The 27,952-nt window shown below is 40.1% G+C and overlaps 1 protein-coding gene and 1 long non-coding RNA gene across 3 annotated transcripts in view; one reads left to right on the top strand and one right to left on the bottom strand.

Moving 5' to 3' along the window:
- Positions 1-126: 126 nt before the first annotated feature.
- LOC135425838 (uncharacterized) lies at positions 127-27,952 on the top strand. The gene is made up of 5 exons (XR_010435778.1): positions 127-2,114; positions 6,757-6,915; positions 8,091-16,556; positions 16,623-19,553; positions 23,994-27,952. It is a non-coding gene; the product is annotated as an uncharacterized LOC135425838 (long non-coding RNA).
- Positions 2,214-27,952, bottom strand: part of STEAP4 (STEAP4 metalloreductase) — a 29,940-nt gene continuing 4,201 nt past the window's right edge. The window contains exons 1-5 of one of the 2 annotated variants that reach the window (XM_064678371.1): positions 21,303-21,630; positions 6,820-7,275; positions 5,263-5,790; positions 4,499-4,663; positions 2,214-3,522 (exon numbers count right to left, since the gene is read on the bottom strand). In XM_064678371.1, the coding sequence (XP_064534441.1) occupies positions 3,253-3,522; positions 4,499-4,663; positions 5,263-5,790; positions 6,820-7,275 (1,419 nt within the window). In that variant the 5' untranslated portion in view covers positions 21,303-21,630 and the 3' untranslated portion in view covers positions 2,214-3,252. Of the gene's footprint in view, positions 3,523-4,498; positions 4,664-5,262; positions 5,791-6,819; positions 7,276-21,302; positions 21,631-27,952 lie in introns of those variants that run through there. The other variant, XM_064678362.1, reaches the window with a different exon arrangement.

Below are 27,952 nucleotides of genomic sequence, written 5' to 3'. Positions count from 1 at the left end.
GATTTAGAAGTAGATCTGATAATCAATGCTGTATTCCTGCAGGAATTCTTAGAATGGCATTATATATATATATATATATATGCACATAAAAGCTCTTCATGGCTTCTGGGAACCATAGGTAAAAAACCTTTTCCAAAATTCCTTTCATGATCCTTCTGATCTTCTTTTTGACCAGGCTTTATCAGTACATGAATGAAAAAAAAATACCAAGAACTCAGCCACGAGAAGTGTATACAAGCTACCAACAGTTTTCGAGGCACTGGTTATATTTTTCAAAATACTGCCATTGAATACTTTAATTGTCATGTATGATTACTGAAGAAATTGATTTTCTCTACCATGTTCAAGAAGTAAATATGTAAATTTGTAAAGCAAATACTCCCCAGCTGCCCAAGAATAACAGGACATGAAATCCTTCACTCCATCTGGAAAAACAAGTGCTGATGAGCATCTGACCTATTATCTATGTAAGTCAACAAAGCACCTACTTCTGAGTTCAGATGCAAGGGCTCTGGATCTTCTCCTGAGAGCTGCTGCACACCCCCCATGTAAGCAAACAGTATTGCCTCCTTGGTTTGTACACAGCAGATATTGGCACTTTATCCTTGGAGCAAACAGCAAATTGCAAATTGTACCCAGCCACTTAGCATTTCCAGTACATCTTGGCCTATGTTTTCACTTAGCAAAACAATGAGATATCCATCTCCAAAGAAGTTCTCTTGTCTTTCCTGCAGGAGTGACAATCCTGTGGGTGTTTGAGACTGTGGTTTAGATGGCAGTGAGTGTACAAGGCAGTGTTCAGTCAGGCCACTGTTACTTTGCACTGGTTCTTGGTGAGGGTAAAGAAGACCTGGTTGGGCCTGTGATTCTCCTTAACACAAGGCAGTCAGAAACACGCAAGAGCCTGTTTGCTGGACATAAAGGATGCAGAGCATAGCTTGTAAATGAGTGGGACTTGCCATGGCTGTTGTAGTTTAAACTCCAACCCACTGACTGAGCTCTGAGAGAGGAAGGGTAGGTTTTAGATCAGGTTTAGATAGGCAGAACCCCCAAAAATATGTCCTTTAAAAACTGATATAAAACCCCAATATGTGTCAGTGCCTTGGAACTGATGTTACTTGTGATAATATAAATCTCAAGTAACTGTGTTACTGAGACTAGAATTTGCCCCCAAAATGGCAAATCTAGAGAATATTAACTGAAGCTGCTGCTACTTATTTTCTGCTCTGTCTGTCCCTTTCTCTTTTACCCATATACACACACAAACTCTCTCTTATTCTATCTTGTTTTCCTTCTCTCTTTCTGCTGCTTCCGCCCCTCTCTTCTCTGGGGAGCTGTAAAGGTGTTACAGGCATCCTCACAACAGTGTTGTCATTAGGACCTTCTGCAGGAAATGATTCTGTAAGATTGATGTGGAAAATCACTGAAGAAAACTTGAAATGTGGTACTACTCCATCATGGCACAGGTCAAGGAAGACTTCTGTAAAGACTTGTATCAATATATGCATATCAGTTTAGGACAAGTATAACATATGCACCAGTGGTGATTAGTGAGAGTACTTGGTGTCAGAATTATTTCTAAGAAATCTGGCTCCATCAATTGCTGATATCCTTTACCATTCTTTTGGGTATTAAGAACAGATTCTTTCTGGGCCAGAGGATCACATGAGAAGGGGATGTGTGTCTGGAATTAAAAAAGACTCCATCGTTGAGAAATGTTAGGAAAAGTATCATTCAGATAGGTTGGTTTGTTTGTTTGTGGTTTTTTTTTTATTATTAATTTTTTGAGCTGCTTGATAATGCTTGTTTTAAAGCGCAGTTATCTATACTAGTTAGCATGCTCATACTTTCACGTGTGAGTATTCTTTGTATGGACAGGGAGGAGGACAAAAGAAAATAAAAAACAGTAAACAATTCTCTTCCTATAAAAACAATCACATTTTGCATTTTCTTTATTCTCCAGTCCAAAGGACACTGTTGGATCCTCTGTTTGCAGTTTAAGAGGAGGTCACCATCCCAGCTGAATCCTGTTTTTCCACAACATCCTCAGCCAACTTGGTTGACTAAGCTAAGATCTGCTTATGTGAGCATCCGAGAAACAACGATCGGGGAAGGTGAGTCCAGGCAGCTGGCTGAAGGCAGGATCCCATTTTATTATGTGTCCTGAAGCTTTCCAAAATCTTTGTGCAACTGAGCACACCAGCAGCTGCATCATAGCAAAAGAGGTTCCGGAAGTGATAACAGAGCTCAACAGTGTAAAAAAAAAAAAATTTATTGTCTTTAAAATATGTGTATTTTCATAGAATATTTGTAATATAAAATCCAAAGATTTGTTTTTTTAAATACCAACAATATTATCTTCATGAGATACAACTATGACATATAATACAACCGCCTCATACAGAAAGGATTTTCCTTCAGTTTCTTTCCTTACAACTCACTGTTTACATAAAAGATCACAGATCATTTTTTGCCTATACTTGAGAAGCATGGGCTTGTGAGCACTTCTCACATCTCTCTGCCATTTTGATCTTTCCTCCTTCCCCTTGCCCCCAAATTTCTGGTAGAGCAGTACAAGCAAAGATTCAGCAGTCCTTGACCCATACCCTTTGAATATCATTGTACATAAACTAAACAAATCTTACTAAACTATCTCTAAGGTATGAACATAGATGTCTTTGGATCAGATGTTAATGGAGGATAAACTAATGCTAGGAGGAGGAGATAGCATCCATTGTGCATCTGTTCTTTTGGTGCTGGTGGATTCTGGGGGTGGAAACAGGGAAATGTGTGGAAATACCTGCAGGTGTGTATATGGATCTCTGTGGATGCGTGTAGGTGCATGTAGACCTGAGTCCCAAAGGGCAGGATAGGGAAGAGGAGCGGACGTTGTCTAACAGCAAAGGTTACGGTGGATCTGCCCAGCTCTGGAGGAGGTTTGAAACTACAGAGGAGGGACGTGGATCACCACTTACTTCTCACATACTCTTCTTAGAAATGGAGGGTAAACAGGCAAGGGGGAATATATAGAGCAGAAGAGAGGGCCTGCACCTGTGTGAAAGACTGCCTGGGGTGTAGAAAATCAATGGCCTCATTTGATTTTTATTTTAAGCTTGTCATTGGGATAACTTTGTTTCTCACAGGGTCTGGCCAAATTTTTCACTTTTTCTCTCCCTCTCCAGATGGAGCAGGCTCAAGATTTCATTTTTATGTGTCTTCACAATATTTTTTTGATGATACAGTTTAGTCTAATTATACAGCAGACTTGTTTATAATGTAATTTGATTGTTCCGAGGATTTGGGATTCCTCTCCCAGCCCTGTCGAATTCGTGTGAGAGGTTTGTCCACACAAGGAAATATCAGCACAAATTTGACTACCAGTACAGCACATGGCACAACGAGGGAGAGCATATAGATGTTTGGAAGATACCATTTGTATGCTGATGGGCTCAGGAACCATTTTCCACCGTAAACCAGTGTGTGCGCAGTACACAAAATCAGTGTCAGATATCCCAGTTTGGACTAGGAGAAAATGAAGGAAAGAAACAAAGAAAGAAAGAAAAAAGTGGAGGTTAAAACAGAATAAATGCAATTTTAAAAACACAGTAAGATTTGTGGCATGTGCCAATTTGGGGACTGGTGAAATGAAACTGTTTTATATAAAGGCTCTTATTGTTTTTAATAAAGATTAATTCAAATGGATATTGGGGAAACACAGTTGGTTTTTCTTCTCTGTCAATATCCATGATAATTTTTCCTGGCTCACGCATATTCCCTAGTAGCTGTCATATTTGTGAAAAAGCAGAGAAAGTGCTGACATTCAGGGGAGAGATCCAAGATTTTTTATGCTCTAGTGCTGTCCATCCAGAAGTACCATACTGTGCAAGTTTTTCGCCTTGGTAAAACATTCATTGACAGTAATTTCCTCTTCTCTTGCCCCCCTTCCCATCCAGCTCAGCTCCTGCAGAGGCATGGCAGCTTGCACCAAACTTCCTCTTAAAAGAGGGCTGAGATTATAGTGAGGGCAGCCTGTTTACAGGCACATCAGTTTTTACACTCTGCAGAAATTGCGGATTCTCTTTAGATGCTTGGCATTGAGAAGATTCGAGTTACAAAGTAACTTTTCAAATCCATTTTAACTGAATTATCTTATGAACCAACAAAATTATCCCAATAAATGGCTAAATTATTTTGCAACTTAGTGTAATTGTGGAATTTGACATCAAAGTCAGCTTCCTGTTTGTCATTTAGGAGCTCACATCTTCCCAACTTTCTCTTGTTTACGTAGTAATCCCAGTTGCACCATAAGCAGCCATCAGAACAGTTGTGGGTTTCTACAGTTAAGCTCTATTGCCATGTAGATTTTTTTTTCACTATCTAATCATGGAGAGTACACACATCACATTTGGAGATATTAATAGAGACATAAGTCTCTAGTAACCTGCCTGTGGCCATAGTTTATAAGGGAAGAAGTTTTTTCTAGAAGTCATTTTCTTACCTGTACAAATCGAAATTCTCGCCAGTTGACACTGTTGCTGACTGAAGGCAAGGAGGTTATTCCCACAAGAACAAAGAAAAAAAACCCTATAATTCCCAAAGCCAAGTAAGAGTCACTAAGCCAGGCATTAGTCGTGTCGAGTGGTTCTGTTTGATTGTTCAGTGCCTGAAGAAAAGAAGACCAGGTATATTTTCATGATAGCAGTTTTAGGATCAATAAGTAGAAAAAACCCATCCTTTAAGGTAACTAGGAGATAAATGTTATACATAAACTCTGAAAATCACTGGAGATTTACTTTGAATGCCTGCTCAAGAAGGAGGCATTATATTACGTGTGGTTTCCATGTACCTGTAATTGTGGTACCTGTTTTACATATCTGTTTACCTACCATTGAGGACAGATATGTGATCCTTTCTTGTTAAGTAGAATCAGAAAGTAAAAATATATTCTATTCTTAAAGGTATATGAAGAAATAGGGAAATATGCTTCTTTTAAGTACTCTTTATGTTTACATTTTCCCTGATTATTTTATTAATATGTCAACTATCTAGAAGGAAGACTGGGGCCAGAAATCCCCTCAGCTCAGCATAATGCCAACAAACTTTAGATATACCAATGATTAAAAGGAGAACAGAAATTAGGAATATGGCCCTATTGTAAAGATCATTAGGCTGTCCACATGGATTTCTGAAGCTCAAGATAGATGGTAGTATTTATAACAAGGCCAGAAGAAAGGGAGACCTAGCGCGGGGAACAAAACTCACCTGGGAGATGATTGGTTTGGCGTTTCTCCATTTTACGAAGGAGCGAAGTGGACTAGCAAGAGTGAACACAGCATGCAAAGAGGCAAATGCCAAGGCTATTAGTCCAAGTTGTTTCCTACACAGCATCCATTTGTCCAGCCAGTCTGGAAAACGGCGGTATTTGGTGCCTCTGTATAACTGAATAATTGCAGCAAGTACACCAGGAAGATAAACCAAGCCAAGAAGGATGAGTGCCACTACAGGGCAGATCCGATTTGGAATGGTCATTGCAATAAAAAATGAAAAGTTATTGTGTTCGTATATGTAAGTGTAAATTACATCAAGAGCCAAACAGTAGAAGAAGAAGAATACCGTTAGGCCAAGGGACAAAAAGATGGGAAACTTCCACATTGGAAAGAGCTGCAGAGGGTAATTTTCTATTTCCTGAGCAGCCAAGAGGGATCCCTGATCAAGTGGAGTGAGACCCAGTGCACGAACAATATTCATCACCATTTCTTTAGCTTCTGTGTCATCTCCACAGACAAACACCTGCAGCCAAAAACAAATAGAAGTTTTATTTTGACAGATTTTTGTGACATTCTCTGCTGCCATGCTGGTCCTGGATATAGACAATGAGCACAAGCTTCCTAGGCTGCTTGCTGACTTCCCTGCTGACCTTAATTAAAACAGGCAAAAAGTAGCCTATAGGTACATTTGGCCAACCGGTCCATGAACTTAGAATATGATTTTTTTCTTTGGGGAAGGAGATTGTTTCAAGTGGCAAAATTTTATATCTGGAAAGAATAATGTATAACATGCTTAGTATAAGCCTTTGCATAGAAGATTTGACCTTTGGTTTAGCCAAAACCATTTATCTGGCAGCAGAAAACAAAGCTAGTAATGGTTTGAGTAGCTGGGTGATTTCATGCATTGTACAAGAGCACTGTCCCTCAAAGTGGCAGAAAATAGGGTAATAATAAATGATTTTTCTTCAAATAAGCTGCCATGTTGCTTCCTATGCCCAGCTCTGTGCTTGCTGGTCTGTGGTTAAGGAGCAGGTTAAAATGGTTTGCACACTGATGTTGTGTTAAACTTAGGTGGTGATAGATTCTAATTTAGAAAATTTTAGTAATTTATTCATCTTCTAGCTCATTTCTATTGCTGGCCTATCATATCCCTTGCCTCCCTGGTTTTTCTTTCTTCATTTTGTTCTTGCTCCATTATATTCCTCCTATCTCCTTTCTGTTTAACTTTACAACCCCTATGAACAACTGATGCAACCCTCATGTCCTCCTGATTTGCTGTCTCTCTCTTTGTAGCTCTGCCATCTTTCTTTCCTTGCTTCTCTACCGTCTCTAAACACTGAGTTCAGAGGCAAGCTATTGATATTCCTTGTCATGCCATATTACAAACCCAAAGGAAATTTTAGCTCAAATTATTTTGAAATGAGGGATTATAGAGAAAATACCATTTCAACCCTATCTGATTTGTATGTCCCATGTGTGTTTTGTCTAGCTAATAAGAAGCCATACGATGAATAACTCCATGACAAAGGAAATCCCTGTAGCTCAGACTTACCTGCCGGCTTGCATCCAACGCTCCCGACTGCAAGGCCCAGGCTGACACGGTGTTAAAGGCTTTCACAACCCTGGCGCCTGGCAGCAGCTGAGCAAGGTACTCTGCATTGGATTCAGGATACTGGTTTAATTTTAAGTTGTTGCTTATGTCCACCACAACTTTTCCACGGAGAATTTCTGCTAGTGGTGTAAGGAAGTTGTAATGTTGCCTCTGGATTGCTATAATGATGATGGCAGCTTTCTGTGCTGCCTCTGCGTGGCTCAACACCTCTGCATCCTTGGGAATCAGGTTTGATATCTGGGTGCTCCGACTTCCATACACCACGTGGTAGCCACACTGAATCATTTTATGCCCCAGAGCTCGTCCAAAATCTCCAGTTCCAAATATGCACACTGTCTCTCTTTTCTTAGAAGTGTTAGGAGCCAAGGCCATCATGTTGGAAGAATTTGTATTCATCTGTTAAAAAAAAAAAAGTAATAGGAACAAACTAAGCAAAACATGAATCTCTTGAAAATGAAAGGCTAGTATCCACTCTGGAAGTACAGCTCTCAGGAATCTGAGAGTTTTCTTGCTGCTTAATATGGTTCCTGCACACTCTTCTGAATACACGCTCTCAGAAGATTTCTGTACAATTTTTAAAAGAACAGTCTGAATACTCACTTCTCCATCTCTCATATGGCACCCTCTTTTCCATTCATTTTATGGATTTTAACATTCAGCTGAACTGTTGCTGTGTTTCTCTCTCAAAGGGAAAACAGGAGGAAAAGACATTGGAGCACAGAGAGTAAGGGTAGCCCATATTTCAGAGTAATTTCTGCTTACTTATGCTATAGAAAAGCATTGAGGAGGAGTGCGTTTCTAATCAGATTAGAACCTGGAAGGTGTTTTTCAGAATACTTGAAGAAGAGATATTATGAAATGTAGCTACAAAACTGTCTGTTGTCCTCAATATTTCCTTAATTCAACTAGTCAGTACCAGTTTGTTTTATTGTTGTTCTGTGGTTTTCTGAAGAACGTTCCATGAAGCATTTAGACAGTGGACTTGGAATATTTCATGTTGAACATAGATTTATATATTACTCATAATAAAATTCTCTTGGAAATTTTTATATATCACAGTACCTGGTAGATTCCAAGTCTTTAATGTATCATCCATTCAATAGCAGTATGTATGTTCTGTACTTGCAGAGTGAGACCCATGATACAAACACACAATCAAAAATGTCGAAGGTCTTGCAGTAGATCCACATGCTGTTTTCCCTTTACAAAAGGTAAACTCAAACCAGACAACCTAAGACCTCCAAGAGGAGACCCTGAGAGACCCCTCTCTTGAACTGGCCATCAATCTGGTACTTAGAGCAGCAATTTAATTAGCAGGAGCCCTGATGGTAAGTCTTACACTGCATCACAGGTAACTGTCCTTATTAGAGCTGTGGGAATAACAGATCTTCTAATTTGCAGGAAAGAAATGTGTGAAATGATTAGCTAAACACAAAACAACTGCTTTGCTTCTGCTGTTTATGAACCTTTTGCATACATTATTCTGTGAAGCACCATTCAGAATGCTGAAATTTAAACATACTGCCATTTAAAAACACTGAGATTATGTTCTTCACTTTCTTTTGTAATTTTCTCTAGTCAGAACCGTTTTTGCTTTTTAAAAATCTGGCATGATTTTAAACTGTTTGACCCAAACCTTGCATATGTTTGGTGAATAAAAAATCAAGCCTGAACTTTCCCCTACCCTGCCATGACCTAGAGATAAGGGCCATAAGTCAAGGATTCAAACATCCATGGCCTATGCTGTAGGTTGTAAGCCTTGCTAGTGAGATGGACATATAAATGCTTACTCTGAGAATTGTATATGAAGATTTTGGCTTGGACTACCTCTGTGTGTAGCTATGTAGCCCTCAGTTGGCATCAGCGCCTGCTCAGCACCATTCTTGCAGTGAGCTGTGGGAATCCTGTAATTTAGAGAGCTGCCAACACAGTTGTTTTTGATCATTAGGGGAAGGTGTGGATTCAGGCAGAAAAGGGCCTGAGTGTCTGCATGCTGGAGGATCTGTGTGGCTTGAACAGGTCCTGTTGGAGGCTTTGCAGCGCAGCAAGGTGTTCACCCCGGCTCTGCTGAGCTGCAGTCCCAGCTGTGCATGTACATCATCAAGTAGCACACTGAAAATGAAAATAAATCCTCATAGATTCCCATCTGAATGTGTCTTGAATATCTGGGGACTCTGGCACATGCATAAAATTGCAAGTCCTTCGACATATTTAAAAATCATTCTCTGAGGACTTTATTAGTCCCATGAGGCTCTAATGTGACTAACACTATGAATTTCCTTTTTAGGGATGGTCTGTATTTCAAAAAATAGAGAAGAGTTGCATATGTAATATTAATAAATGGTCCAACTCAATACCTAATAAGGCTCAACTTTCCTTTCTTAATTTTTCTTTTTAACAAAGTAGGCTCCTATCTAAAATCAAAAGTAAAACTTATTTGTAACACACATCCTACTTTTCCTTTCTTTCAACATGTCTTTGTACCAGCTGGCTGTTATTGAACTAAAAGAAGGTTGTGGGCTTGGCAGTGAACTTCTGGAGGTTAACTCAGGCAGTAGGTTGCAAGCATATAGAGAGTGCATAGAAAAATTCTGGATTTGCTGTGTGTATTTGAAGAAAATGCAGCATCTAATGGCAACTGTGTGGTTGTAAAGTCAAAAGAATGGACTCCCAGATTCATGACAGCAATAGCTGCAATGCAAAAGGATAGTAATTTTCTATAGAACGTGTTTTATTGTCTCATGTCAGTGTGAAAGATGGGAAGCAGAAGTATATCACAAGGGACACAAGGCTTGTTTAGTAACTTGAAGTTCAGCCCAAAGGCTGGCACTGGGCTATCAATCAGCAGCTGGTGGCAGTGGGGCTCTGCTCCATGCCCATGGATTATGCTGGGCTCTCTCAAAGCACCAGAGGAAAGCAGAAATACCAGCAAAGAAACATGCAGTAACCATTGTCTGTTCTTTTACATAAGTAGCCAAAGATTAACTGAGAAAAAGCCATAGAGCTTTGTATCCACACATAATGTTTTTGCTTATATCCATTCCCTTAACATGAGAGCACTAGTGATGCCTTTTGTTATTTAAAAGGTAATCCACGTAAGCTTCTCCTCTGCATTGTTGCTGTATTCTTGTACACTGAATTATCCAGTTTTAAGGAAAATGGTGGCAATCTCTGAGTTTGTTTGGTCAGTAATAATAAAAGGAGGTGCTGAAAGAAAAAAAGAACCTAATTGCAACACTGTCATTTTTACCCATTGCATAAACACTTAGGGGAGGTGAATGAAGATACAATGGTTAGTTAAGCAGTTATAGGCAAATGCTTTGATTATGTAGGGAATTGAATTAAGACAGGCACATTGCTTTGCACTTGGGCAAAAGGAGGGATCCTAGCAGAAGCAACACCACAAATAAAGTACAGTGCCAAAATCAGAAAGGCAGAGATGGGATCAAGACATAGACTGGGATAGATAATGGAAAGATCAGAAAGATGTGACATGAAATGCAGATGGAAGATCAGTGGAATGATTCAAAAGTTAGAAAGACAAGATGAAAGGAGCAGGAAAGAGTAATTTTACTATTTACATTTAAAACAGAAGCAAAACAAGTGGCTCTGGTAGTGATCTCAAGGGATTGTCTAGTCCACCTCCCCTCCTAAGGCAGAATGAACTGTGTTAAAATCAAGTCTGACAGATGCTTGTCTAGCCTGTTTGTAAAGCCTTCCTGCATTGTGGATGCCGAAGTCTTCCTGGCTTACTGCTTTCTCAGCCCTTCTATTAGGCAGATTTTCCTATTAGCAATCTGTATTGCCTCCCCCACAGTAGACACAGCTGTCAATTTATCCCCCTTCTCTTTGCAGCAGCCTTTGTTGGACATGAAAGCTGTTACCATTTCACCCTTTTCTTCTCTAGATAAAACAGTCCCAAATCTTTCCCTGCAACTTGTGCTTCTGAGAGTGGCGATCTTTCTCATGGCTTTCTTCTGATCTTTCTAGGCTAAACTGCTCCAATTGTTAACTAAAAGTATGTTGCTGAAACTGAATGCAGTACTCTTGCAGACATCTTACCAGATACTAGAAGGATTGCTTCATTTGTGTCACAAATCACACGTAATCCTGCTGTCACATTTGTCTTATTCACAACACAGCTGATTCATAGTCAGCCTGTGATGCATTAAGATGATGAGTACTTTAACAAGTAGTGTGTGTGGCAACAGGAACCATGATGTGGAGTGCAACAGCTGATGCTGAGCTCATGATTTTCACACTATCCATGTGTCAGAGATTGCCACCTTGGACTAATTCTACTTAGCTAGCTAGCAGCTGCAGTGCATTTGAGTCCACCTAAAACATGTCTTCTGGCTGAGATTTTGTGGAAAGGAATCTAGTTTCATATGTTCCAAGAGCTCTCTGTGTATAAAGCAAAGCTAGAAAAGTGACGGTCTGCTTCTACATCTCATCAGAACAGAAATACTAATGCAATGGCATCCTGTTACACCCAATCCTTTAATTGGACTGCTCCCACGCCACTTATTCCATCCTTGATTTCTGCAGTGTTTTCCAACTCAGAGCTGCATTGTGCAGTCCCTGTTGCATAGCACCATATTTTTTCAAACTGTAGCTTCGATTTGCCAAGATCATTTTGATTTCCAAGCCTGTCCTCTAACGTGCTTGCAGCCCTTTTCAACTTTGTCAGATTGTCAGCTTTCATGAGTATAGTGTCTATTCCAGCATCTATTCCAGCCTTTTAATTAAATTCTGGAACAGGACTTTTGCCACGAGAGACTCCCTGTATATCTGCAGTAAATGCAGTCTTCTACTTTGATAATATTTAGTGGAGAGACTGAAAAATGTTTCTTTTGTTATTTCCACAAAACTTTACCTTATGTAAGGTTAATCTGAACTGCATTTTCCTAGTTTGCTTTTGAATTTTTTTCCTGACATGTATCATACTAAAAACTTTGCTCATGCCAAGTTGTATTCCCAGGACCTATTGTCCTTTTATGAGAGGAAACAAGGTTTATTTGAAATGATTTACTCTTGATTAATCCTTATGCCTATAACCCGTTTCTTTCTTATGTTCTTTTTGCTTCCTCTACTTGTTTGAGAATTGTATTTAAATTGATTGGGCCGTAATTCCGCACCTCCTCTTTCTTGGTACATTTAAAGATAGCTGTTATTCTTGCCTTTTCAGTCTTTTAAAACTTTACTTCTTCCACACAATTCTTAAAGATAGTTATTTACAACTGTGGAGATGCTTCAGTTTTCTCTTGAATAGTGTGAGGTGAATTCCATCAGCCTTGTTGATCTCAGGTCATTTAACTCACCTAAGCAAGGCCTAATCTCTTTCTTATGTCATTTAGCAACAATTTCCAGCTCTTTGCTACTGATATAAACCCTTTTATCATGGTTGACCCTTCTAGTGAACAAAGAGCAAAATAGACATTACAAAGTTGGCTTTCTTGGAGTTGTTAGTCAATAGCTTTCTCTCAGTTGAGTGGTGGATCAATTCTCTCCTTGATTTTTCTTCCACAGTTCATGTTTTTATAGGAAACTTCTTGTTATTCTGTATGTACCTTACTAATTATGTTCCTTTTTGTGCTGTGTCTTTTCAAATCTTACCAATATATCAGCACAATTCTGTGCTTGTCCATAGATTTTGGTTTCTGTATGCTATTAGATTTTGAAGTTTTGGAAGAACTGACAGCTCCAGCTGCCTGGCTTACTTCAACCCTTGCTCTGCGTTGCAATCTTTATGTCTCTACTTTTAACAGTCTCTATAAGCAGCTGCCAAATCTCCTGACCTTATTTTCTCATCAAATTATACTTCTCATGGAATATCACCTTCCCACCTTCAGAGTCTAGTATACTCTGCTTATTATTCTGCTAGGTGGACAAATCCATTTTTGAGCACTTGATGTTGCCTGGTGGCCTGTGCTGGCTCCCAGCTGTGACAGACCCTCTATATTTTTCCCTCTATCATTTTCCAAAATCTTCTACTGGGATTATATTCTTTTATCTTTTGACTCAGGGCAAAAATTTAGAAGACAAAGCAGGATATAAGGACTGTGAGAAGAGAAGTGGCCGAAGTATTGCCAGGAATTTGATCCGCTGCCACGTAAAAGAAAGGTTTATAAGTAGGTTATGGTATTGCCTACTGTAGGAACTAGTCCAAAGATTTACAATGCTGATCTGTTTATCTTTTTTTTTTCCCCTCCCTTTTTAAACTCATTGTCAGAATCATAATCCCAAAGGTGGACATAAGGATTAAAAGCAGAACAAATATTATGGGAGCATAACTTTAAAAAATGAAATTTCAAAGGCCTTCTTTCTAAGTAAACAAAATATTTTTACTGCTATTTCCTTGAAAATAACAGCAAGGATTCTGTTAAACTATGCAAATAATAAACAGTGAGAATGGCCCCTCTCTCGGGTAGCTTGCCATTGCTCTAGTACAGCATTCTGGAGGCAAATAAAGGTTCTGCCATAATTCATCTTGCTCATTATATAGAATTCTTGGGGTAGATTCAGCTGTGTGAATTCATACATAGTTATACAGAAGCCATGACATGTAGACTGCATATTCCAGCAATTCTGTGTAGCAGAATACGTGTATGAAGTCTGTTTTCTGGGTTCACCTTTCTAGATAAACCTTGTTTCTCCAGATTTCAAAAGGGTTATTTTTCTATAATGATGGAGACACACTTGGATTGACTTTGGAGCTTATTAAATTTAGTCCATTGCACAGATGAATTCTAATAGTGTCGTGCTGCATGAAGAAACTAGTTCTTCCCTCAGGTTTGCTTACCTTTGGTGTTTAACTCTGCTGGTACGACAGTGAAACAGGGACATCTGGAATAAGCAGTTTGGATTCAGACTATACCTTCATTTTAAACTGCTGACATGACTTCTTACATCTTACTGTAACTCTGCTGGTCTTTTAACACAAAAGATTTAGCTGTTTCTGATTATTTTTTTTGATCTTCTGTATCTCTTGTCACTACAGCAAGGATCAGCTGAACTTTCTCACCCACCATCCACATATATTAGTCCTCAAGTCTCTGCTGGAGGTTTCTTCCAGTCAAAGCTCTGTATCTCTCTGATCAGGAAAGCATGCAGTTCCTCGCATGGATTCAAGAACTTGCTTACGTATTTTGAAACACACAGGCAGGGCACATGGCAACTCATTTCAGTAAGAGGTTTACAGCATGTCTTTTACAAAGCACTTTTAAAACAGATTCTCACCACCACTACAGACAGAAAGCCCTGCATGCTGTTGGACTTAACATGATTACTCATCCTGAACTTGCTGGGCAACTGTGAGCTGATCTTGAGTTTGCATTTAAGGCTGAACTGGTGAAAATAAACTCTTGCCCCAAGTCCTGTAGACCTTCCTCATACCTCTTTGAACAGACCAAGCAGGTTTAATCAGGTTTGCTTCCCTGATGCCTCTGTGCACACCTAATCCCTCCCTACCAGATAAACATACATCCTTTTCAATCATGGCTGGGCTGCACTGCTGGTGACTATGGTGCTTTGACACCAGCCTATAGACACGTACATAAGCTGGTGGCAATGAAGAACAGTGCCTATGATTGAGAGTGACAAAGGCAGTGGAAACAGCCAGGGTCTGTATTTATGTATGTATGTATGTATGTATGTATTTATTCATTTATATCAACCCTCTTTTTTTCATTACTTCCTTTAAGTTCTATGTACCTGTGGATGGGCATGGTGAACTTGAACCAAAGGAGTAAATGCGTACATATTTTTGTTTGGATTTATAGTTTTTGCACTGATGATTTTTAGTTTCCCATGCTGTTGAGTTCTCCAAAGTTAAACGGTTTCTTTCAGGAATAGAGTTAATTGTCATTATTGTTTTAAATATTTTTTGCATGTACTGGCAAGTAGAAGTCATCCACAACTGCTGGTTTTTTTTTTCTAAATGAAACTTCTGCTTTGTCTTGTAATCTATGATCAAAAGGTGTATATTAGACAAAAATACCCTAATACACTAAAATTACATATAGTAATTCATTAAAATATATATTCTTATATTTTACAATAGAAAAAGAGAGAGACTGATGCTTAGTTTCTTACATATGTAATACTGCAGCTTTGGAATACTTTATGAAGTATTTCACACATGCATAATATACAGTAATTCTGGTGTAGCTTGGAAAACAGGTGAAATGCAATTTAAAATTTCTCCTTGGAAAGACATGTGCACTACTTGGAGGCAATCTCATATACTTAAAATTTCATTTTACTATTCCCACAGAAAGAGAAAGAACACACTCTATAACAAATACTGTTTCTCATAAGTTGACAGCTGCGGAACCAAATCTGCTCTAAATTATAAATTGCATTTTCTGTTTCTTGATACACCTAAAACTGAAAGGCACATGGCTAAACTACTCTCCCATGATTAATCCAGTACTTAAACACGTAAAGAAAACAGCAGAATAGCTCCAAACAAATGTATTACAACAAATTATTCATGAATTTTCTTTCAAGCAAATGAATATCTGCTGCTCTTCTCAGTAGAAAATCCTGGGCTCCAAGTTTTGACAAAGCTGATAAAAAATAATTGTTTGAGACAATAAATCCTCCTACGGAGGACATTGCATTTACCACATCTTCACTTTTTATCGGGAGTACACTAAAGCTGCCTGGAGGCTCTTCAAACAGATGAAGTATCGTCCTAAATAGATGTGCTTAATGTTGTCTAAATCATAGCAAAGTACTGAGAGGGCTGGAAATCTCACCACCTCCAGCTGCTCCCATAAACCAGCTATAACTTGAGTAATTTCCTCAGTCTCTTCAGGGTTGTTGTACTGTTCTGAGGTGTGTAGGTACTAAGCTTTAATCCAGCCTAGTCAACTGCAAGAGGAATGAAAATATTTCTTAAAACAGCTCAAGGTGAGCAAGTGTGAGAAGGAGAGACAGACCTGTCTACAGTGCAGGGTGCACTGGGTTTACCCCAATTGGTCCAAAAGATGTGCTGAGACCTTGAAAGACATGCTTGCAGATACACCATGCATGGAGAAGCACCCTTTGCTCTCCTGCCGAGTCCTCCCCTCCCCGTGAAGCTATTCTTTCGAGCATCTGCCATTTAGAGACATTAACAAATAGCTCTATCTCAGAGAGAAATAACACTAGAAATAATGAAGCCTGACCTCCTAGGGGTTTGTGTTTCTTGGCTGATTACAAACGCTGTTTGAGACTGTTTCCAATCACAGGAGATGACTCCTAGAACACTTCTTCTGGTGGATTTTAGGTATTTCAAATGTATATAGTCACAGTCTTTAATTTTTCAGAACTTTTCTATGGGGTCTTCAGCTGCCCTTTTTCATGCAACATATGGAAGGGAGAGCACTCTGCCCTCCTGGTACATTTAAAATCATCACTAAAAAAGTTATTGAGAAACACACAAACATGAGACACTCACATACCCCTGCATGAGCAGAGAAATCTCACTTCCTGCAGAAATGAAGCTAAAATAATGGACACCTTAAAAAATTTGTGATGTACGTAAACCCAAATGCATGTCTGTATCACCAAAAGAGAAGGAAGCGAGTGAGAAATGGCTTTCAACTGTGACCCTCTGTTGTTGTGGTCAAAAGTCATGGAGAACAAGTCAGGAGATGTTTTGCAGGAAACTTTTACTGACAGACCATCCAGTAGCATACACTGAGACTGGAATTAGCTGGCATTACACCAGCAACTCGCTAAAACAAGACCTTCAGAAAACTAAAAATGCAAGAGTTCATGCCACATATTTATTATGAGCTCTAGGAGTATATGACAAGCCTGACTCTCTTCCTGTTTACACTAATGAATTGTTGGTTTTCAGTTAGCTCATGTTTGGATGGAGTTGCACAAGTGAGAAAAAAAAATGAAGCCCAGTTGCTTCATAACACCTGTGATAAAAACAGAGGCAAGGTGGCTGCTGTGGTGCAGTGACAGTGTTCTTGGCTGTCCTATGCCCTTAGAAATCTGAGGAGTGAGAGTATGATGAAAGATTTAAGGAAATGGTGCATGAATATGAAGTTTTCATGCCAAAACAAATTAATGTGTGTTCACAACATGTCTTGAATGGGGCCAATCAGATTTTACAGAAAGTTCATTAACCTGTGTTCTTGCTTACACTAGCTTATATACTAAAATGCATTTAAAGACATACGATTGTACGACAATCCAAGACAGTAGATAACTTTGTCAGCTCCCTTACTCACTTAATGTGAAGTATATTAAATGTGTTTACTTGCTCCTTTTGGTTTCCTTTATGTGGGCTTGAACATTTTCCTCTCCCACTTGAGTAAAGGCAAGTGACATCTGCAAAGACATGCCTGCCTTCAGGGCAAAATGAATACTGATATTTTCAGATGAAATTATGTTCCTCACCAAAAAAAAAAAAAACCCAAGAAAAAAAAACCACAAGAGAAAAAACCAGTTTTAAGTGCTGTTGCATTTTTCAACAAGGTAAAATTCTTATCAGGCAATCTTTTACAAACTAATTTTTAACAAGATGGGAGAAGTTCTCCTTACTGAGCCAATGATTTCAAGATGCTTCAAGCAATAACCTTAACCTATAGGCTTTGAAAATTAATTGCTGAGAAGCCTGAAATTAGAAACATGTTTTTAAAATAGAAAACCCCCCAAAATAAAACAGTAATGGCATTAGTAAAAAAATTACAGAGCTGTTCAGGGCAGCATGAAAGATCTACTTTGGTTTTTTTATTCTAATCAAAGCTCCCTGTGAATTCAGCCCGGGTTTTGCAGATTCCTGAGCTGCTGCTGCTGATTTCCTCACCTGGTAAGCAGGGATGGATGTGCACAGCAGTGGGACATTACCTTGGCTCCCAGCCAAGATGGTGGTGATATAAATGACACCTGTCTGCCAGGGCACTGCCTGTGAGGCACTGCTCTTGGGGCACAGTTGCCACCGAATTGCTTGCAGTACAGCCCAGGGCAGCCAGTGTTATCCTGTGCCATGGCTCACTGCACAGGGGCACAGGAAACCTTACACAAGATCTCTTACAGATCCCTGCTACCTGCATGCTCTTATGCAGAGGGTGCCGTCTTCGGAGGGAAATCACCCTAGTTTTTGTCTTCTGCTTTCTCCTGGGTCTCAGTCACTGCCTCTCTCTTGTTCCTACCTCTGTGAAATACATGAGATCAAGGCAGAAGTCACCCTCTTGGTTCTGCACATTGAGACCATACAATAAGCAAGAAAGGAGTGAAGTAAAACGTGGGTATTTGGGACATGATGTAGAGCAGAGGCAAATGAAAACTAAACTTAGCTGAAGAGCAAAGAAGAGGGTGCCAGGAGGTACAAAACACAGTGTCATGCTGCTTTTGTAATTGCCTAATTGGACAAAATAATTCCCTCCTGCTGGGTGACCCTCTCTTGCATTTCTAGCAAGGAAATGCAATACAAGTGAGGAACTGAGTTTTCTGAATAAACCCATTGTCTTTTATTTGATTACCATTTTATGCTATTACTATTATTGCATAATTATCCACTTGTTCTGAGTGCTCGTGTTCTTTTTACACATTTCCTGCTCTCACAGTCATCATAGCATGGGACCACCCAGAGCAATCCTTTGTCAAACATTCCTGTGCTCTAATGATGCCAGAAAGTGTTTTGCTCTTTGGCAATCAACCTCTCCACTACATTTCTTAGTTCTTAAGGCTTGTTTATTTAGATGCCTCCAGAAAATTGCTCACATGGTGCTAACACTAAAGGATTGGTGACAGGCAGCAGTAAAACACTTTGATCCCAATCACCAGGTGCTCAGGTGTAACTCCTCAGGTGTAACTTCTCTGAATTGGGTGGTTGAGCCATTCCAGTATTGATCAAGTAGTTTGTAGGAGATTGTTATAATTAAACACCTTTGAACTGCCAAATTATATGAGGCTCTGGTGCAGTTTGAGTTGTAGGATTCAAATGAAATTTAGTAATGTTCTTATTTTTTAGGGATATCATGCCATTTATGAGAATGTTTTTTCTGCACATTCTGATTGGTCCTGATGAGGCTGTTCCACTTGAGAAAAGCACATGGAGGGAAATCATCCAGAACTAAGAACCTGTCCTCACTCCTGATTTAATCTTAACTTCATGTTTTCCTAAGCAAGTCATGGGAACTGCATCTCCCAGTGCAAGGTTAGACCTAGCCTTTCTCCTGACCCATGGTGATCTGCGTCGCTCTGCCAGCGCAACACGTGAGACAGCTCAGCCAAGCATGAGAAGAGCAGTTCCAAGCTGGGTGGCCTGAACCTGTGTCTCAGTATACTGCCACCACCAAAGTTAGAGCATTTCTCCTGTAACCCCACCAAAAGTCACCTCAGCAATTTAGTAAAGTTAAAAAACCCAAAAAGTCACCGTTGCAATTGTGTGTCCAGGGCTGTATTCAGTAGTCACTATGAAATTGGGAAGCAGCTTTGTCAGTCCTCTAATTAAAGTCTTTGCCAGCAACTGTTCCTACTCCTCCTCTCTCCAAGAAGCACCAATATAACCAGTGCTTACCTGACCTGCCACCCACTGCCCACCACATACTGAGCACCCTGCCCAAACTGCTGCAGCAGGTAGGAGAGCTGTCAGCAGCAGCCCGGGAAGAGCTCACAAGGACGTTCGAGAGTGCACCCCTTTGTCACAGCCCTGCCTACAACACCAAGTAAGTGAATTTACTGACTCTTACATTGTTCAGTGTTCTCATTAAAGGGAGTACATGTTGGAGAAATCTTGAAAAAGAAGAGAGTATGTGGTTCTAAACAGTGATGTCAAAAGAGGGAAAAAAACTCCGGGGTTTTTGCTTTAGAGCGTGCAGAGACAAAAAGACCCTACACGTTTGGATTGGAATAGGCATGTAAATGTGACATTTAAATATGTGTACCTACCTTTTCTTCACCAAAAAAACCCCAAGCTTTCAAACACCGAAGTCAATATACATTAAAATCTAAATAGAATAAAAATGAAGTCAAAATGCCAACATCTCTAAAATGTGCCACAGAAAATAAAATGTTGAAAAAGTTGCAGTTCCAGCAACTAAGATCAGAATGGGAGAAATGGTTAGCTTAAATATTGAAGTTGCCAAATAAACAGCTTTTAATAAAAATAGATGGGAAAGCAGTGAAAGAGGCTTTAAAATATGTAGATTTTAATTGCCCTCCCTGAAAGCCTTAGTTGCTGTCTGTGTTTTTGAGGGTCTGCGTTTATATGGAGGAACCTGAGCACTCAACACCCACGCTGATGGGGTTTTTACTTTGGACTAGCTCTTATGTGGTCATCATTTCTGCCTGTAACTAAAAGAAGTAAATTAAAAACATGTCATCTGCCTAAAAATGCACAAATATGAAAAGTGCCTAATATATTTGTATAAGAAAATTCCAATATGGAGGAAGAAAGTACAGGGATGCTTGATTTCTCAATGGCTGTTGCAATGTTTTGGTATGAAGTTCAGTGCTACTTCATGCTAGTCTAAATCATTGCTATTAACAAATCCGGGAGCTTCAGAAAGGCCACATCTAAAAAAAGATTTACATCTTCCACTAATTGCGTTATTTTATGAAGTCTCAACAGACTTGAAAAAATTGGCCTTTTGTCTGAGTGACAGTTTGTGTTGCAGATTTAGAGGGGATATGAAATTTTCCTATATCAAAGTTGAAGAACAGTTCTGACAGCTGCAAATGTTCTCTGAATTAATAATGTGGAGCTGATATAAGACAATATTTAAGAAAAATCCATTTCCTTCTGCAGCATTGAAGCCCCTTACTTATAAAATATTAAACAGGATTAAAATTGGTATGCTGCTTGAATGGGATGAGAAAACTTGAAATCCACATATAAATCCAGAAGTGAAAAGAATCATTAGTTCCAACTTTTATTAGTTATAACTTATAATTTGGGGAAAATCAACACCCTGCGATTCCTACTAAAATTCAAACCAATATTTTGGCTCTGGCTTAGGAAAAGAAATCCGCTTTCTAGATCCATCATTTAAAGCCCACTGACCAACCCTTATTTGCAGAAGCTTTCTTGACTTCTTTAACTATATAGCAAATGCCTCTGGAAGATTAAATAAACTTGTTATCTGATATGTAAGCTCTCTGAATACTAATTGAAAAATATGAAGCTCTGGTTTGTCCTAAATTTACAGATAAAAATACTTTCCTATGTCTCAGTGCTCCCATATATCAGCTCTTAGTTACAAATAGGTTGTATAATGTCAATAAAATACCAGCAGACATGGCCTAGATCTGTGGGGTTTTTGTCTACTAGGGAGAAACACTAGGGTAAAATTTCATCAGAAGACTTAAAAATTTAAGCCCACCTAAGCTTCCCAGGTCAACAGTATAGCTGTTTTGTTCCCAGTTCCCACCTGCAGAAATGAGAGAAACTTGTGTCTCATTTATGTAAAACTCACCTGTGCACTCAACCTGATGCAGTCCCCCTAAGCAAGCCAGTGCTTTCCGAGCTGCTGAGATGCTGTATGTGCTGGACCGAGAGAGACCTCAGGAGCTGCAGAGAAGAGTGCAGAAACCCTGGCAGCCCGTCTAGTGTTTATCTAGTGGAAGCCGGGGTGAGTGCACAGGGGAGAAACAGATGAGGGGATGTCGCAAGCCTTTTCTGTCTGCGCAACTTGAAAGAACTTCCCGTCAAAATCTCAGGGAAAGTCCCAGACCTTGTATTTACAGCTGAGGTGAAGCTGTGGTTGCTTTTGCCATGCTGGCACTGACTTGCCCCTTGGCTACTGGCCAAACCTAAGGTTTGGCTGCCTTTCTCAATTCTTGGAAGCCTAACCCGAGAATTGCAGAAGCCAAGAATGTTGTAGAAGCACAACTGCAAATGCTTGCCTGGAAGGAGAGCTGCTTTTTTGTGTCACGGCTCTCCTGTGCCATTTCACCTGTGAGTAGGGACAATAGGAATGTCACATTGGAATGAATGGAATTTGGCATGGGGATGCTTGAAAGTACCTGATCTCTGAGATTCTCTAGATATTCTTGGTAGGTACAGTCATCCTGTGGAGCCAGAGTCTACGATGGATATGCATTGAGAAATGAGTCTTTAAGGGATAAGCTGCTGTGAGGATGCAAATTTTTTGACATTACATATCTGTTCGGAATGGGACATAACTCCAAACAGATGACTTGAGCATCAAGAGATCATTGGATCATAGTCCAGATAAGAGAAAGGGTCTAATACAGTCCCACTAGCACTGATATTTTATAAGTTTGAAAAATGAATTGGAAGGGATTTAAATAATATAGGACTCTAGACTTGCAATCAATGTCTGCCATTAAAGAGGAAAACAAATTAAAAAAATGTTGTTACACAATCTTGCCTTTGGGAGACTTACTGGAAACTAATTAGGAAAACACACTAAGAAGGAAAAGTCATAGAAAACATAAAACATAGAGGTGATTTGTAAAAACAAAAAGAGAGGAGAAGAAGAAGTTTCTTTCAAAACAACTTTTAAATGCACTAGGACTGAAGAAAGTGTATTTGAGAGCTTGAGCCCTAGAGAAGGCATCAGGTCTTGTTTGAGACTTAGGAGAGGAACAGTCTGTATCACTTGTACACTGTGACAAAGTGTGACACCTGAACAACTGGAAAAGATCCAGGAACTGAAAAAGGTGATATCACTTTGGAAGGATATTTGGAAGTTTCAGCAAGGCACACATGGCATATGCACAGCATATGACCTGGCTCAGAATGTCTTACAGGAGCAAAGGACACTGAGGCAGTGGATCTGTCTGGGGACAAAGTGTAGTATTGATTTTCAGGTGACCCGTATACTAAGATGCTGCCAAAAGTTGTGTTATTACACTTAAATTAAAGGGAATGGAAAGGAAAATAGCTGAGTCACAGAGTTTAAAACCACTAGGCTAAGTCTACAGAAGATATATGAGAAATAAATGTACAAATTCATAATAGATGGAAGAAAGGGAAAGCGCAGTGAAATTCAGTGCATCAAGGTGATGTAAGCATTTAGATCCTGTGTAAGAACACAAACAAAAAAACCTGAAAATAATTTGAAGCCATTTTATAGTGGATCAATACCTTATGAATGCTAAAAAATTCAGGAAAGCATTGAATTGTCCAACAATTCCCACACCTCTGTGATCCCTTCACATTGAAAGGCCATGCTTTAAAGAGGAGCAGGATATGCGCATTGTTTTGGAATGACTGGAAAAATAGACAGAATAGTTCTTGCAATTATAGAAAAGATGACTGAAACTCCTTGTTTGTCCATTGATAGACCTGAAGAAACAGAACAGGTCTGTTACACTACCAAGGGGAGATATGGTCAGTGACAAATACCTCTGTCCCTCATACATCATGGGGCTCCTGGCAGGTATTCATAGTAGCAAAAATAAAAGGGTGGGGTTTTTTTGAACTTTCTGAAGTCTTTGTGAGCTGCACTGTTTTCTCAGATGCCTAGTTAGGCTGCATTTGGCACCCAAGGAAAAATGTGATAATTTTTCATGCCTTTCAAGTTAGTAAGATTTATACAGATGACATTTAGATTTGATGAAAAATACTGGCTGAGAGCAGCCACAGAAGAAAATGTCCTTCTGGGCTGAAGCTGGACAGACAACACTGTAAATACTATGTAACACAAATTATAACATACGTGAAAAAAAATTGGCACAAACCCAAGTAAATCACCAGAAAATATTCCTCAATATGTATTCTCCAACAGTATTTGGATGTTGAATTTTGAAGAGAAATATGTACCTAATGTAGCTCTTCTGGAGAGTGCTGTCATAATCATCTTACATGTAATTATTGAAAAAATTGAGAAAGAAGGAATTAATTAGACATTTCAGACCTTAAAGTAAATCATCCATGGAGGATTTCAGGGCATATGTTGATGTAGTCCTTCTAAGCAGTGTGGAAAATAATAAAAAAAAAAGATTATAGTAGTTTATGAGTTAACAAAAACTTAGGTATACTCACAGGGGAAAAAAAAAAAGATTTAATCTCAGTCATGGAAATAAACAAAACCATACATTTTTATTTACTGAAGGCCAGTGCTATTTGAAACTGATTGTAAATCATAAGGAATTACCAAACAGAACCTGGCCAACGGTTATTTTTCATTATTTTTCAGTTGTGGAGTGTGACTTGCAGCTTCAATATATCCTTGAAATTATAAACTGGATTTCTATAAAATTTGACAATGGAACCAAGTCCAGAGAGATATTTGTTTATCACTCTTAATACAACAATGGTTACTTAGGCTGAGATGCTTCAGAAAAAAATTCATATCATAAATGCAAGATTAAATTTATCCTGGAAACATGAGAGTGGTGAACTCGAAAGCACTACTGGGGAAGATCTTCCAAAGCATATATGCCAATAATTTCAAGATTCAAATGGGTAAGGAAAAGGTCAGGGACCTCTTGTACATGAGTCTCAGCTTAGCAACTGTGTTTAGAAGGAGAATAAGGTATATCCTATGTAATGTGGCCATGGTGATCATAGAATCATAGAATCAACTGGATTGGAAAAGACCACCGAAATCATCAAGTCCAACTCTTGATCCAACACTGCTGTGGTTACCAGACCATGGCACTAAGTGCCACATCTAGTCTCATCTTAAAAACCTCCAGGGATGGTGAATCCACCACCTCCCTGGGCAACCCATTCCAACGTCTAATTACTCTCTCTGTAAAACATTTCTTCCTAATATCCAACCTAAACTTCCCCTGGCACAGCTTAAGACCATGCCCTCTTGTCCTATTGCTGGTTGCCTGGGAGAAGAGACCAACCCCCACCTGGTTACAACCTCCTTTCAGGGAGTTGTAGAGAGTGATGAGGTCTCCCCTGAGCCTCCTCCTCTCCAGGCTGAACAATCCCAGTTCTCTCAGCTGCTTCTCATAGGACTTGTGTTCTAGTCCCTTCACCAGCCTTGTTGCTCTTCTCTGGACCTGTTCCAGCACCTCAATATCTTTCCTGAACTGAGGGGCCCAGAACTGGACACAGTACTCGAGGTGTGGCCTCACCAGCGCTGAGTACAGGGGAAGAATCACTTCCCTGGACCTGTTGGCCACACTGTTCCTGATACAGGCCAGGATGCCATTGTCCTTGGCCACCTGGGCACACTGCTGGCTCATGTTCAGCTTCCTGTCAGTCCAAACTCCCAGGTCCCTTTCTGCCTGGCTGCTCTCCAGCCACTCTGTGCCCGGCCTGTAACGCTGTGGGGGGTTGTTGTGGTCAAAGTGCGGGACCCGGTACTTGGCCTTGTGATGGTTGTACCTAGTCAAAGTGTTTACAGAAAAACAGAAAAAACCCTGGATCATGAGAGGATGTGATTATTAATGCTTTCTGAGTGTTTGTGATCCAAACCATTATTCTTCTTTTTCTGAGGCAGTCTTACTATCTACTACTATTGACCCCTGAGAAGAAGACTCCAGAAAACTGTAGTGTGTGTCAAGGTTTTCTCCTGCTCAGTCCAAAAAGCATGGAAAAAGGAATTAAAATACCATGTAGATGTATAGAGACAGGTGAATTGCACCCATGTAGATGTCATGTGGGGTTCTGGGAGCTGCTGGTGCTTCACAGGCCGTGCGATGCTGTGGCAGAAACACCAGCTCCAGCACAGAATGAACCCTGGGCCCAGGAACATAGGGCTGCTTCTGGCAGGGTTGCACAGGTGATGGGCTGGAGGGTCCTGCTGGCCCTGGAGGACAAAGGTTAGGGCTGCTGGTCTGCACACATAGGTGGTTCCAGACCTCTCTCCTCCAGGCCCTGGAGACACTCTCTCTGGAGCAGGCAGTCTGATGTGGGGAGTACCAATGTGCTCTTTCCTCCATCAGCACCAAGGATGTGACCACCCTCTACTGATCCCTGCAGTAATCTGCCTTTGGGAGACTTTTCTGGGCTGCTGGTCTTCTCCCAGGACCTTGTCCAGACCTGGGATGGGGAAGCAACCAGGACCCCTGAAGCCACAAAGAGGCAGGAGCTCCTTGGCACCCCTCCTGCAGAGCCTCCAGCTGCACGTGCAGGTGGCAGCTCCCTGCAGTCCCTCCTCTGACTCACCCAGTACTTCTCACAGCTTCTGAATCGTCTCCGTCTCTCAGCTCTCAGTTTTTGCCTCACCCATAAATCAGAAGACCCGTAAATCACAAGACCTGCTTGCTGATGTTCTCTTTACTCTGGCCACTCTGTCCATCACTGCCACCAGAAAGGCAGAGCACAAGAGGGGGGATGCTGAAACCACTGGGCTTGCCTACCACTCCTAGATGGCCAACAACCCTGACAACCCCCAGCAGCCTGCTGTGAGGGGTATGCTCTTCTTTGTGTCCATCTTTGGGGTCCTTGTCATACATTTTTGAGCTCTCATCTCTCACACTTCACCTTCTTTTTTTGTTTATTTCATTTGTTCTCATATCATACTTGCCTGTGCTCCTTTTTTTAGGGAAAAAAAAAAGAGCAATGATGTTACAAAGCTGCATGTTGTTTGTAGGAGGTTGTTTCCCCAGGCTCGTAGTTACTGTGGAAGAAGAGATGACAACCTTCTAAAAAAACCCAGAAGGGAAAGAGAAGAAGAGGCACAAAGCCTGTCACTTTGTGCTGCAAAATCTCCATCAGACAGCAAACTCACACTGAAACCGGGGAGACCCAGGACACACAGCTAGGCTATCTGCCCATGAGAGAAGCAGTCCTCGTGCCTTAGGGGAGGCAGCACACCCACAGGGACACCACAGGACACCTCAAAGGCTGATGGAAATTTACTGATAAATACAGCCTCGAGGCTACTGATAAATATCTGTACCCCTCAGCTGTATCAATTTTTGAAATATACTTATTATTATGTTTTCCTTAGCAGGGAAGGTATAGTCAGGGGAACGTACGTAGAAGTTTTAGCATCTGAAACAAAAGTTCTGACTATAGAATTTTAAAGCCTGTCTTTGTTGTGTGTAACCTTCACAGACAGACAACATAATAAACGAGATCTTGTGCTGGGGGCTTATTCTGAAGTCCAAGTTTGCATAGGTATTCAGGATGGAAATCAACACATCTTTGAGGATTTATGCATTAGAGATGACAAAACATCATCAAGTAGACTAGTTAATCCTAATGTCAGTGATGCCAGAGTAAGATGCATTTCTACCTGAAAGCAGGGCATGCAGTACCATGATTTAAATATAAGCTTTGTCCTGTATTCTTTGCCCCTATCATGGCATTTCTGCACAAAGCATAGTTTCTTGGGAGTGAAGCACTGGGTCCTTAGTGTTTAGGGGTGGCTGACGACGTCAGCTTTGCCAGAATCAGGAAACAATATCACCCTTCACAAAGTCACAGTTACAGGTGTCACTGTTAATTCCATGGTTTTCCCATACAATGGCACCATCGTTGGTTGGAAACAATTCAGAGTAACTTCAGTGAAACTTGATTAAAAAAAAAAAAAAGAGGTGTTCAGGAGACAGATCAAATAGTCAACAAACTTTCTTGAACTTTGCTTGGCTATTTCCTGTGATGTTTCTCTTGTTTCATGTGCTCAGACGGTGCTGCTGACAGTGTTTGCTATCAATTTCTACAGAGTGGGAGTATCCAGACCATTACTGTGCATAAGCTCCAGAACTTTTGACAGCTTTAGTTTTCTTTCCTGAAAAGTGATTTATCTGTAGACTGGGAGGGAAGCACTGGGCATGCAAGCTGGTGAGAAACACATATTGCTAGAAGTTGCTGACCAAGATAAAGAGCATTTCATAAGGTACTCAGTGAGTGAAGTCACAAGCCAAATATATACATACAGAGGTTCAAAGCTAAGGGAACGAGTGACTTTTTGGAGGAGACAGTCATTTCTACCTTCTTTCTTCCTATATAAATCACTAGGCTCATCCAGCTTGTCCATGCTTCATTGTGATCATCTTAGAAAGTGTTTGAGAAGTGAGGAACATGAGAAAGGGAATAATTTTTCTTGTCTTAAGTGAGACTGACACATGGGTGGCTGAAAGTCTGTAATGGCTGAAATATTTATCCGTTTGCTGCTCCCAGCTTGGCCAAAGTCAAATACTCTCTTGGATTCCTTCCTCTAGAGTTAATATTTTCAAAGGAACTGCA

The sequence above is a fragment of the Pseudopipra pipra genome, chromosome 1, assembly GCF_036250125.1.
Source record: "Pseudopipra pipra isolate bDixPip1 chromosome 1, bDixPip1.hap1, whole genome shotgun sequence".
In the NCBI taxonomy this organism is placed as follows: Eukaryota; Metazoa; Chordata; class Aves; order Passeriformes; family Pipridae; genus Pseudopipra; species Pseudopipra pipra.
The sequence above is the reverse complement of the archived record's forward strand: the minus strand, read 5'-3'. Positions and strand labels throughout refer to the sequence as shown.